The 14,274-nt window shown below is 41.1% G+C and overlaps 1 protein-coding gene across 1 annotated transcript in view; it reads left to right on the top strand.

The window, feature by feature from the left end:
• apip (APAF1 interacting protein) overlaps positions 1 to 9,258 on the top strand; it is a 15,307-nt gene extending 6,049 nt beyond the window's left edge. Inside the window, exons 6-9 of the mRNA XM_083550076.1 lie at positions 2,394 to 2,561; positions 5,036 to 6,665; positions 7,973 to 8,185; positions 8,378 to 9,258. Of these exons, the coding sequence (XP_083406202.1) occupies positions 2,394 to 2,561; positions 5,036 to 5,135 (268 nt within the window). The 3' untranslated portion in view covers positions 5,136 to 6,665; positions 7,973 to 8,185; positions 8,378 to 9,258. The remainder of the gene's footprint in view (positions 1 to 2,393; positions 2,562 to 5,035; positions 6,666 to 7,972; positions 8,186 to 8,377) is intronic.
• The last annotated feature ends 5,016 nt before the right edge of the window (positions 9,259 to 14,274 follow it).

Here is a 14,274-nt window from a genome sequence, read left to right as displayed (position 1 = left end):
AAGACCTTTAAATTACATATCACAGACCACTGACCCTCCTGACCAGATTGTATTTCATCACGCTCCATTTTCACATGTCGGAACGTAATTAAACAAGCTAACATCATTATACATTTTACTACTTTGATGTAAATCCTTTGAAGTCTGTTTGATTGGCATTCGGTGAGCCTGCAGACGTTTTTTTTGATGTTGTTAGCTAATCACTTTTGATGTTGGTGACATTAGAAGATGAAGGCTACACGAGGTGGTTTTAAAAAGTAGTACAAGAAAATACTTTATTTATCCACATCTACACACCTTCAAAACAGTCCCCTTGCACAGGAATAGCGTTCCTGCTACTTCTGGAATACGACTTGGAAGTCGATTCGCACCAGATTTCCGCAACGGTTTAAAATACGGCGATGTTTTCGGGGGTCGAAGGTCTTCCCAATCTCTCGTCGTCTTCCTGTAAAGTTATTCCGCTCTCAAAGCTCCCGTGCAGCTCGAAACGCCTCAAACGACTGGTTGCAGCATCGGCGGATGTCGCGTCTCATGTCTCTGGGGCAGATTTGGCCAGTTTCTTGCAGCGATTTCACGTTTTCTCTTTTGTTGTAACTTGCTGTCGTTGATGAAATCTCCGCTGTGGTAACGCACACGGTCAGAACAGGTCCAGTTATCACCATTTTTCTAGAAACTCTTTGATAACCAGCTCGTATACTGCGTATCGATTTGATTTAAGATTGCTGCTATGAAAAGCCCATGCTCTTTAATCTCAGGCGAGTCCAAAATCACAAGCAACTACAATGCAGTCAGAGTCTCTCGTCATCTGCTTACTAATGACACATTATATAATACTCCTAGATTAAAGCAGGCTTTTCTATCAAGCTTCAAACCGTCCTGAAATGACACACAAGGCCAGTAAATCATCATTCCAGCCCATTACAGACTGCCTTCAGCGTCTCGTGGGAAAGCTGCGGCTCTCGCACTGGAGTAGCACTTTTTCAAACAGAAGTTGTGCTGGTGGCACGTCTTGAAGTTCCGGCCTTAAATGTGCAAATGCACGCTCCATGGATTGAACTTCTCCACCGCATCGTTGTTTGATCACGTTCTGTAAGACTGCTGTACGTCACATGGGTAAAGAACAAAAGAATCCCAGAGGCAGCGTTCCGTTTTTATCTTTCAAAGCCGCGGAAATCAGGCAGGAACTCCATTTGCAATTTGAACGCAGCGCAAATATTTTTAGGCAAAGACTTGTTTTGCCTCTACAAAAGGACAGCGTGTCGGGTCGGTGTTCCACCGCTGTTCGGGTTCCTACTTCAAATCTGAGCTCGGGTTGACCTGAGATTCTCCGGTCACCATGTCCGTGTCATTATTATTTGTGTTCTTCAGCGTCTTACAATGTCCCTTACAAAATCCAGCAGGTAGATTGGATACTCCGAGATGGTGTGGAGTGTGTGGGCGTAGAAATCCGAGCTTCCTATAGTCAATCCTGGGTTGCTGATTAAGGTGCTTAAAAGCCACTTAATGTAAATGTGTGTGTGTGTTTGTGTCATACATCAAGCATAACTTTTTGGCCACCTCCCAAATATTGGGTTAGTTCCCTTTTTGCTGCTAAAACAGTCGTGACCTGTCGATCATTACCAGCATGAACTTCTTCAGCAGTTTGAGCTACAGGAGCTCGTCTGTTGGATCGGACCACACGGACCAGCCTTCACTCACCACGTGCATCAATGATCCTCGGCCGCCCGCGACCCTGTCGCCAGTTCACCACTGTTCCTTCCTTGGAGCACTTTTCATAGACCACTGCAGACCAGGAACAGCGCACAAGAGTTGTTTGGAGACGCTCTGACCCAGACGTCTAGACGCCACAATTTGGCCCTCGTCAAACTCGCTCAAATCCTTACGCCAATTTTTCCTGCTTCAAACATCAACTTTGAGCTCAAAATGTTCACTTGCTGCCTAATACATAAATCCACCCACTAACAGGTGCCATGATGAAGAGATCATCAGTGTTCTTCACCTCACCACACATAATGTTATGTCTGATCAGTGTGTGATCTTTTATCACTTGATTATTTTATGACTTGTCTTTAGTGTCATAATGTATGCATACGTTCTAAAACGATTTAAACACTATTCTGAACTGAGCTTGGATGAATTGAGGACAGAATGAAGACTGTAACCAGCAGTGCAGCCTGCAGTTCACTCATTTAAAAGGAATCACCTTGAAATATCAGACGGCACTCATCCGTGTAGACTAAGAGTAAATTGAAATACAAAGAGAATCCCACTTCCTGTGCATTCACACTATTAACAAAGAAAAATATTTGAAATGGTCACTTCTGCAGGTTGGCTTTGATATTAATTTATTTATTTATTTGTTCGGGTTTTTTTTTGCTCATTTGTGTTTCAAGGTACGACGAGACTCTGGTGGTGCCCATCATCGAGAACACCCCCGAGGAGAAGGACCTGAAGGAGCGCATGGCCAGAGCCATGGAGGAATACCCGGATTCCTGCGCCGTCCTCGTCAGACGGCACGGAGTCTACGTGTGGGGAGAGAGCTGGCAGAAAGCCAAGACCATGTGAGACACCACACCATCCAGCGCACTGCATTAGCGCGTATATAACGCCACTGCTCATTTCTGTGCAAGTTTTCGCACAGAATTTGTTCCACCGAGAGCCTGAATGGAAACGTTGCTGCTGAAGTGTTGTGCTGTTGTCGTTTAGTCAGGATTGGAGGTAATTACGCAAGCAGCGGGGGGTGGAGGAAATAACTCCTTTATCCAGTTCTGTCTAGTTCTAGTGATAATTAGGGCACTGCTGTTGGAATATATCAGTCATCTATCAGGTTTGATTAGGACGAGCGCTTGCCAATGGAAAGCGAACCTGGCAGAGTGCAGCTTCTAAAGGAACACTTCCAAGGACACTGCTGAGATTCCTGGATAAATAGTTGTAGGGTAGTTTCCGAAACTTGGAGACCAATAAAAGCGTTCTGAAAGTTGTTGTAAATCCAATGTATGGCTGTAGAGAAGAGAATAGAGAATAGAATAGCTTATATTTCTAATATCTACATCAAAAGTGCAGGGTCAGCAATGATACAGCGCCTGTGGAGCACTGGGTTAAGGGCCTTCCTCAAGGGCCCATGGCAGCATAGCAATACCTGGGCTTGAACCCCCGCCTGACTTTCTGATCAGTAACCCAGCACCTCATCCACTGAGCTACCACCTCTCCGCTATAAACTATATGGAGAAAAGTTTGAGGACATCTGACCATAAGATCAATGTGCTTTTCAAAGCCTCCACTCTTCTGATAAGAGATGTTCCACTGGATTTTGTGGAGATTTTGTGCTCATTCAGCAACATGAGTGTTTATAGCAGGCCTCTTAAGATCTTCTAGTCCAACCCATGTGAAGCATATGTTCATAGAGCTTGCTTTGTGCACAGGTGCATTGTCATGCTGGAACAGGTTTTGGTCTTCTAGTGAAGGGATGGAAAAGATGAAATAATACCAGACGTTCTTTTCCTGTTGTGTCTCCAGGAAGACGCAGCTCTACCTCTGCCATTCCACATGACTCTCAGGACACGCCTAAATCTACATATCAAATATCGGTCACCGGTAATCGGTCACTTTCTGTATAATAGCAGTATAGCGCATCTACTAATAATTTTGTGTAAATAAATCGCAAATGTGTACAAATCGACGGCACACTTTTTAAAACCGACGCTTCACATTGTTTACTTTTATGCCGAATCACTGAACCTCACCATCCTTTATATAAACACACACAGGAAAATTGAATTTCGCAAGACTTTTGTATTCATCGTAACAGATTATTATAGAACGGGTATATTCAATTCTCTTTCACATGCTTTTTTTTTTATATATCTATTGTTTGAGGTATTGGGTATTTAATAGCTACCGTAATTTCCGGACTATTAAACGCACCCAAATATAAGCCACACCCACTGAATTTAACAAAGATCTATATTTTGAACATAAATAAGCCGCACCTGTCTATAAGCCGCACCTGTCTATAAGCCGCACCTGTCTATAAGCCGCACTGAAACTAATGAACTTTACACAGGCTTTAATGAAAGACAGTGTCTGTTACAACGGCTTGTATCTAAACAGTAGCCTACCAAGAAAGTCATTGTTCACTGTCTTCCTCCTTCCTTTCACAACTATTTCTCTGGAGAGTTTTTCTTTCGGCATCGTCGTGCGTTTAAAAATCACCATCGGTGAATCTTTTCTCCTGATGCCGTGCAGCTCAGAACACAGGTGAAGTGTTTTTTCATGCCCGGTTGTTTTCAGCGTGACGAATGATTCACATTTCCTGTAGACAGTCCGAGTGAGCGGCAGGTCAAACATCAGAGGAACATCATCCATATTTATGATGTGGTGCGGCCCGATTCAGTGGGAGCGCATCTGATTTAATATAAAGAATTTCATTGGTTCACCTGAAAAACGTTCGAAATTTCATTGTTCTAATGTTATGGGGTTCAGGATTTTGGCGTGAAGTTTGTGAAACCGGGAAAAACCCAGGGAAAATCCATAAATTAGCCGCTTCGTTGTTTAAGCCGCGGGGTTCAAAGAGTGGGGAAAAAAGTAGCGGCTTATAGTCCGAAAAATACTGTAAGTTTGGCTATAGCTAAATACATTTTTGTTCAATATTACTAGGTAACTTTTTCTTCTATAGCATATAAAAGAGTGTGTAGTGTGTGAGGACGGAGCAGCATATATATATATATATGCATAGATAGATAGATATAGATATATGCATAGATAGATAGATATAGATATATATAGATATATAGATATATATATATAGCGTGATTTGGCCGTGATCACTGCAGCCAGCATGGATGTGATTAGATATTGAGCAAGAAGCACAATTCTAATAAAAGTAAATAATAATGCTAATAAATGCTGACTGATGTGACGGCTGTGATGTGATGATGATAGCTTGGCGTCTCTTTCTCACTGTCTCACTCACCCTGTATAACCATCTCTCCCTTCTTTCTCTTTCTTTCTTTTTTTTTTTTTTTCTTCTCCCCAGGTGTGAATGTTATGACTACCTGTTTGACATCGCGGTACAGATGAAGCAGTGCGGTTTGGACCCATCAGCACTTCCCACCGAAGCTAAAGGCATTATTTAACGTGACTCATCGCTGACGTCCGGATGACGCTCGCTTCTTTCCGGAAAGAGAGAGCAGACAATGAGACACGAATCGAATACCGTTAATCAGACAGATTCAACCCCCCCTCCCTCACTGATCAGATATCCTCCAATACGACACGCGTTCCTCGGGACGAATATTGAACAATATACACAAATATAATATATATGTGGATATTCATTGATATTTCATGTAATAAAAATGTTATTACAAAAGCAGTTTTTAGATTTTTGGCGCAACAAAAAAAGATACGATTTGGAAATTCCTGTTACGTCATTAAACAATAAACGGGAATTTTTTCGAAGAAAGGAAGAGGCAAATAACAGGTTTTCTGCTAAACACTGAACACTATCCTCTTAAAGCGTTCATGCTGTTAAAGCCTGGTTTCTTGAAATAAGCCATTAATGCTGACTCACTACTAGGCTTCTTATTGCAGTTTTTTTTTTTCCCTCTTTAAAATGTCAGTCTTATCTTAGGCTTTCTCTAAATCCAGAGACACCCAGGTTGATCCTTATTGGCCGACGTTGATGTGTCGTGTGCGACTTGTTCTTCTGCGCAGGATTCTGTCGCCGATCGATTGATTTCTTTTTTCCTCAAAAGTGGTGGGTTTAGACTTGACGCAGTGTCACCCAATACAAAGGGTTTTTTCTTCTTTTTCCATCCACAAGGTGTCAGTATGGTGCTAACCCTCGTATGGGACGAGGGCCTGCAAAGGGAGGAAAATGCACAGTGCGAGGGGGAACGTTCATATTCGCATTATCCAGGTTTAATAAGTCTGCCCTGTCTATTGACGATTCTGTCGAACTCGTGATAGATGAAGCGTGAGGTGGAGACGGACTAAGCGACAACTTCTGATGATGAATTCACAGAGAAGTCGCTCCATGGAGCCAGTCTTTGTTCTACTGCCTTTCCGGTTTCTACCCCCCCCCCCCCCCCCCTCAAATCCACACCCCACCCCATCCACCCCTTCATATCCATTTGAATGAACGTTATTCCCAGAGGTGCCATAACTCGCAGAGGCTGCCCACGCTGGCTGGAGACTGCTAGGCTCAGCTGATTCAACCCCACTGTGACTACTCTCATCGTTCCCTTCCTCAGTGTAGGCATACCTGCTGAGCGACAGCAAGACAAAGCGCTGCCAATTCCTACCGGAGTTGTTTATTCTGGTCTTGTTCATTCCGGAAAAACTCAGATTTCCGCCCGGTGTGTGAACACGTGATGAAAGCTGGCACCTTGGCATTTAAGAATAAGGCCAGTGTTGTCCAGCTGTTTGAAGCAATCACTAAGAAAAATCGGACCCTGAACAATGTGCCGCTATTTTTGTATTCTTCGTGCAACGGATGCGTAATTCACCCAAAAAATTGGTGACGGTGATGAATCTGGTTTGGCTTTGACCAAAAAACACAGTCATTAGTGTTGCACAAGCCAGTGCACTCTTCCCCAAGTCCGCATTAACATGGAGGGTTGCATTAGGAAGATCATCCAGCGTAAAACGTGCCAGATCACGATGTTTATGGATGTGGTGAGGGAAGACATGCAGGTAGTTGGTTTAAAAAAGGAAGATGTAGAGGATGGGGGTTTGGAGATGGAGGATCCACTGTGGCAACCCCTAATCTGAGAAGCTGGAAGAAGTAGAAGTATAGCTTTGACCAAAAAAAAACAAACCCTAAGGATTTTGGTTATTTTAAGTTTGGAGTGATTAAAGGGAAGGCAGTCAGGAACTGCTTGTTGGCAGTGGCAATTATTAAAACTCAATTGTATGATGGTAATCACTAGTAAACAAAATACCCGATAACAGTACATAATAGCAGAAAAGAATAGTTTATAACCTTTCTTATCACTAATATTATTTATTAAATATTAAGTTTATATATATATATATATATATATATATATATATATATATATATATATATATATATATATATATATATATATATATATGTATTATGTTTATTATTAATTTATTTTTTTGTATCAAGTTTTTATGTTTTTCTATTCAGCACAAATGTCTATACTTTTTCAACTTTTGATCATTTTTTGGCCTATATTTCTCCGGTATCTATTTCCTATTAAATAAAGTCGACTATACAGTAGTTGTTGAATGATATATACAGTACAGACCAAAAGTTTGGACACACCTTCTCATTCAAAGAGTTTTCTTTATTTTCATGACTATGTAAATTGTAGAGTCACACTGAAGGCATCAAGGGCTATTTGACCAAGAAGGAGAGTGATGGGGTGCTGCGCCAGATGACCTGGCCTCCACAGTCACAGGACGTGAACCCAATCGAGATGGTTTAGGGGTGAGCTGGACCGCAGAGTGAAGGCAAAATGGCCAACAAGTGCCAAGCATCTCTCGGGGAACTCCTTCAAGACTGTTGGAAGACCATTTCAGGTGACTACCTCTTGAAGCTCATCCAGAGAATGCCAAGAGTGTGCAAAGCAGTAATCAAAGCAAAAGGTGGCTACTTTGAAGAACCTAGAATATGACATTTTTCAGTTGTTTCACACTTTTTTGTTATGTATATAATTCCATATATAATTCCACATGTGTTAATTCATAGTTTTGATGCCTTCAGTGTGAATCTACAATTTATGAAAATAAAGAAAACTCTTTGAATGTGTGTCCAAAGTTGCTTTTATACTTGTACGTCACATATTTTCACAGCACAGTGAAATCGCATATCCCAGCGATGTTTGAAAGCTGGGTCAGTTATGATACAGCACCCCTGGAGGACTAAGAGCCTTGCTCAAGGGCCCCAAGGATGGCAGTTTGTCGATTCCAGCACTTGAACCCCTGACTTACCGATCAGTAACCCTAAACCTTAACCACTGATGCACATCCTGTAAATTTACACATACAGTATCCCAGCTTGTCAAGACCCCTGGAGCGGATAGGGTTAAGTGTTTTGCTCAAGGGGCCCAACGGTAGCAACATGATGGTGCTGGATGGTGCTATGATCAGTAACACTGAGCCATAATTACTGAACTGCCACTGCCCTTATGCTGAAACAGATCAGCTATCGGTTCTATTTTGTACTGGATGAACTTATTGTCTAACCATCTGCCAAAAGCAATTCCAGGATTATGAGAAGGAGGAAAGGAAGCAGAGCTTTTAATGTACCACCAGTCAATATCAGAGGGTTCAAAACATCATCCACAAATCATTGCAGAAATGCTGATTGCCTCCTCGTGGTTTATTTTGGAGAAGAAGGCAGCTCTTTGCTATGTTAAACGAGTAAAATGGCGTAGAGACGATTAAACGGTTTTATCACACGAACCAATTTATCTTTACTTTCCTATCCATCAGTCTTTATTGCGCCTGACGCTGGGAAACGACGGCAGCCGTCTACAGATGCAAATGCCACATTTAAAAATCAGCATTGTCGTTTTTAACGGACGTCTGTTGTATAAAAAAAAAGCATCGGCGAAATGCTGACTTAGAAACAACTAAGCAGCCGGTGCTGCCTTTACTCTGGTTTATTAGTTTCACCCAATATATATTCAAATCTCATCAAACCTAAGCAGAGTGAGATGGAGCAAAAATACAAACTGACAATCCAATGATTTGTTCTGCGCTTTAAATGTGTCGCACACGTCCAATGTACGGTACCTTACTTAAATCAGCAGATCAGATGTCCAAGCAGGCTGTAATGATAGGCTTTCAGTTCCGCTAATTAACCCGGCTAATTCATGTGTGCTTTTTTTTCGCACCGAAGGAAGTTGCTATGTTAATGTGTGACTCACAGCAGGAAGCTGCGATGCCTTTCGAGGGCAATTTGTCTTCCACTTGGTCCATGGCACGTTCGAAAATCAAGGTTCTAGGAGCCAGTATGAGCGTTTCAGGTGCTCCTGATTACAATTTTATGCAAAGCACCTCACAGACCTGAAGATTTTTCTCATTCAACGACCGCTGTGTAGCCGAGACCTGCAGTACAGTTTCAAACGAAATAGAAGTGAATTGAGAACGAGCAGGTTGGAATCTATACAGTTCATAAAGAAAAGAATTATGCAAAAACTGTTTTTTGAAACGATATCACAATATCCAGTCTTACATCAGACATATAGTTTCAAATAAAAACATCCAGGAAAAAAAAAATCATCATCGGCTTCACTGGTTTCTTGAGAAAGCAAGTAGACAGCTGACAACACCACTAATGATTACAGAGCGAAACCAAACGAACGAAAATGTGATGCGATTCTTAAAATAACTGAGAGGTTTTATCTGAGAGAAGAGAATATTGTTTAGTTTTATTTCTCTGTAGAAATGTAACAGTAGTTGTCAATGTAGGGGCTGAAGAACATACTTCTGTCTCTGATTTAATTTTGGAAACTACAACCACCATCTCTTTTTTTGTTTTGTTTTATAGGGCTTCTGATGGTCACTCAAATTATAAATCTAAAATGAATAAATCTAACATATGGTGAATGGATGGACGGATGGATGAATAGAAAGATTCATGGACAGATGATTGGATAGATAGATAAATGGGTGGGCAGGTGGAAGGTGGATGCACAGACTGATGGATGAATGGATAAATAGATTGATGGATGGGTGGATGCATGGATGAACAGATGGTTGGATGGATGGATGGATGGATGGATGGATGGATGGATGGATGGATGGATGGATGAATAGATTCATTGATTTCTGGATGGATGGATGGATGGATGGATGGATGAATAGATTCATTGATTTCTGGACGAACGGACGGACGATAGATAGATAGATAGATAGATAGATAGATAGATAGATAGATAGATAGATAGATAGATAGATAGATAGATAGATAGATAGATAGATAGATAGATAGATAGATAGATAGATAGATAGATAGACTGACGGATGAATGGATAAATAGATTGATGGATGGGTGGGTGGATACATGGAGGAAAAGATGAATGGATGGTAAGGCACAGACAGATGGACGGATTGATGGATGAATTGACTGACAGACAGATGGATGTATGGGCTGAGGAACAGATTGACCAACAGATGGATGGATGGATGGATGGATGGATGGATGGATGGATGGATGGATGGATTCATTGATGGATGGATGGACAAATGTACTAATGGATGGATGGGTGGATTATGTATGTATGGATGGATGTATTGATTGAGTGTTTATTCATCCCAGAGGGAAATTCACATATTACAGCAGCACAGAGATTTTATTTAATTAAAGTAAAGCAATTCACATTATAGAAGAACGATCCCGAGAATAAATAAATAGATATACAGTATATAAAAAGAACACAAAAATGAAACAGATATGGTGTGTACAGACACAGTCAGGTTGTGATGTAATAATGTGGAAGAGTGTATTTTTTGTGTGAACTCTATAAACATTGCTGACACACCAGCAGATTAGAGGTGAACTAAAGTGACAGTGCAAACATGAGCAGAGTGAACAGTGTAAGCAGTGTAACAGCAGAAGAATGAATGGCATTAAAGGGAAATTCATATGGTATAAACAGCGGACATTGGTCAAGCGTGTGGTTGTAAACAGTGGATGTTTGCTGGAAAGTTCAGAATGAAAAAATCTCATTGTCTCCATTGTTATCTTCATGGAACAGCCCAAATACTATTGTTCATAATTGATTTCTGATATATCCACTGGTGGAATTTATTTTACAGATAAACTGGTCTCTGGCTTCAAACACTTTGTCACCCCCCTGATCTAAAGCACCATCACCCTCTGGAGCGACACCGCGGGTGGTGAGTAAAGCTGGTGTTTTATTTATCTTAAGCATGTTTGTTGTGTAGAATAGCAATACTGTACGTTAAAAAAAAAGCATGTCATGTTGCCTGTAGCCTTTATTGGCTTTATGCAAATGTCCCTGATGTGGATGTTCTCATCTCTTAAACATGCAAATGTATACTTCAAGGCTTTTAACTGGTGTATCTAGTGTTCCTGGTTCTCCTGCATCTATTGAGTGATATCTGGAGTGGATGATTGCTGTTGCTGTTATTGCAGATATAAGTATAGAAGATTGTGTGCTGTAAAGAACATTGGAAAATTCTGGGGTTTGTTGACCAGTCTGATATCCTATATCATATTTTTCCATTCTGTGAGAGAAATATTCCCAATCCAAGCACTGTTGTTGCTTTTTTGGCAGATTAATTACCGTATTTTTCAGACTATAAGCCGCTACTTTTTTTCCCACGTTTTAAACAACTAATTTTTGGATTTTTCCTGGGTTTTTCCCGGTTTCACAAACTTCAAGCCAAAAAACTGAGCGACATATCATTAGACCAATGAAATTTCCAAACGGAAACGAAAAAACGCACCTCACCTGTGTTTTGAGCTGCACAGCATCGGGAGAAAAAACTTCCACCGGTGGTGATTTTTAAACGCACGACAAAAGAAAATCTCTGGACAGAAATAGTTGTAAAAGGAAGGAGGAAGACAGTGAACAATGACTTTCTTGGTCGGCTACTGTTTAGATACAAGCCGTTGTAACGCGTTGAGTCTGGGTGAAGGGAGAGCTCGCTAACTCCAGTTGCAAATGAAATCATATAAGCACAGACAGGTTTCCAAAACTCGTGCTTTTTTATTTTTCTTGGCAACAGCATTACGGGTTAGTCAAAGAAATGTAGAAATAAGCATCAGAAAATAATAAGGACATATTCCTCGGTCTTGCACACATGCAGTAATAGCGGAAAAATGCGGTGGCATGCTGTTCCCAAAGTACCGCTCTGCTCTTAAAGGAGCCACAACATATTTCACCCGTTATACCCGTCTTTCGTTAAAGCCCCAAAGTATAAAAGTATATCTTTAACGTACAAAAAATATCAAGATTAAAAAAATAAATAAATATTTAATTAAGATGCTATAATAAGACATAAAAGAAAGAACCAGAAAGATAAAAAGAAAGATGCTTTATACTCTAGTTGTCAGATGTACATTTTACATTTACATTTAACTTCTTTTTCTGCATATCCAAGCAATGTTAGGAAACTTTGGTCAGAGCGCATGGCACACCATGATACAGTGCCCCTGGGGCACAGAGGGTTAAGGGCCTTGCTCAAGGGCCCCAAGAGTGGCAGCTTGGTGATAACGAGGCTTGAACCTCCGACATTCCGATCAGTAACCTAGAGCTGTAACCACTGCGCTAAGACTGTAAAAGGTTTTTACAGTGGCAGCTGTTTTCACAAAGTGGCAGCTTGAACCCCTGATCTTATGAATAGAAACCCAGAACCTTTAACCACTATTAGAACCAGCAGCTATGGATTCAAGAGTCAAGATTTTTATGTCACAAACATGGTTAATGGTTATACAACGTGCAGTGAAATCAAAACCCGATCGGTCGCTCAGAAATTGTGCATGAAGTCTGTAAATATAAAATATAAAAGAATAAGAAAAAAAAAGGAAGAGAAAAAATGAGAAAATAGATAACGATAAGGTGCAGTGTGACAAAATGGTAAGTAATTTAATTGCACATATTAGTTCCAAACTACATAGATGCTAACGTATATTTTAATAGTATGGCCTAGATTCATTATATACTGTTCAATCCCAATGAAATCTATTTCAGTTCCAGATTATAATACTATACAAATGTGGACTATTTTCCCATACGTGTAACATAATCTGAAAGCTGCCTCGAGACTTGAGTCTTGACTAGTTGAACACACCAGGGTTGTGTTGAGGGAAAATTTGGGCCAAGGTTACATTTGCGGTTTTGTCCTTGCATCATGTGTCTGAATAGAGGAGCAATCCGTATGTGCTCGGTACTTCCCTGCTCCGTCACTCGTCCGCCGGGGAAAATTGCAGTGCTGAATGGATCTCAGCAAGAGGAATGTGGCTAATGGCCTGGATATGCTTGCAGGGAGGTTAGAGACCACCAGAACTGTTCATCAAAATGCTAGAGATGTACACATTATCGCCTGCGTTTGCCGTGAAAGCCTAGAATTCAGCACTGGGATCTCTGGGGACGGGGAGGAGATGACCCAAGGCCACGCCTTGCGTCTCTTGCGCTTGTTTATTCAGGAAGCACGTGCAGGTGCATCGATCCTGAGAACATTAATGGCCCTGACAGCTGGAAGAGTTTAGGAATGGGATGCTCCAGGCTTGCAGGTAGCACTTTTTTTTGCGCTGATGTGGCACGTATCCCACCCTGTCATATGCTAAGACAAGTTCTGCTCGGAAGGAGACAGTTTCTTGGATGCTGCAGTATTAATGAGCGGAAAGTGATAAAGAAACAGGCTGTACATGTTATGCAAAGCACAAGAGTGTGCCAAAAATCAGAATAGATGACGAGGACCTCATTGATTCTTGATTCGGAATACGGTCCAAATGTCGTTTCGGATTGTTTTCGAATGCTGCTCACGTTCAGATCAGCGAAACATAAAAATAAATAAATACATTCCGATATCTGAGTCAGAGAACGGGTCGCAAGAGACGCAAGTGGAGAAATTTAATTAAATTAACGAAGAATGTTCTTTCTCCCTTTCTCCTTTTTTTTTTATTTTTAAATTGAAGGTAATTAAGGTCATATCTTGCCAGACTATTCGGGTTCAGTGGAATGAAGCACGATACATTGCAAATGGAGTCGGGGGGTGGGGTGAGGTGCGGTAGGAGGGGGCAATCAAACCTCTTTTCTACCACTACTTCATCAATACTGAGCACTGGAAAGTCGGAGTATTCGGGCTCGCTGTCTCCCGAGACATCAATCATCTGTCGGCTTGTGCACAGGGTGTTCGTGTTTTGCACACATGCTCATTCGAGGATTGATTTGCGCTCCATCAACCCGAAAACCAACCAGTTAGATCCATGCAATTACAAGTGTGACATCTTGTATGTCCGACCATGCCTAATGTACTGTAATACACACGGAAACGCTGATCAGTAGTCATCGAGAATGGAGGCTTAATCTGGATTTAAATTTCAACATGTTTTTATTTTTAATCAGAAAGAATATTTCCAGTGTATTCACCCAATTTAACCTGGGACAAGTGAAACGGATTCAAGTGGGATTATGCGCATGATTTGGGGATATATATATACAATATACTTTGATCAGGCCTAACAATGAAATGAAATGAATAACACCGATTATCTCTCATCATGGACCTGTTAGTGGGTGGGGTATATTAGGCAGCATGTAA

Source organism: Silurus aristotelis (genome assembly GCF_946808225.1).
Source record: "Silurus aristotelis genome assembly, chromosome: 9".
NCBI lineage: Eukaryota > Metazoa > Chordata > Actinopteri > Siluriformes > Siluridae > Silurus > Silurus aristotelis.
The sequence above is the reverse complement of the archived record's forward strand: the minus strand, read 5'-3'. Positions and strand labels throughout refer to the sequence as shown.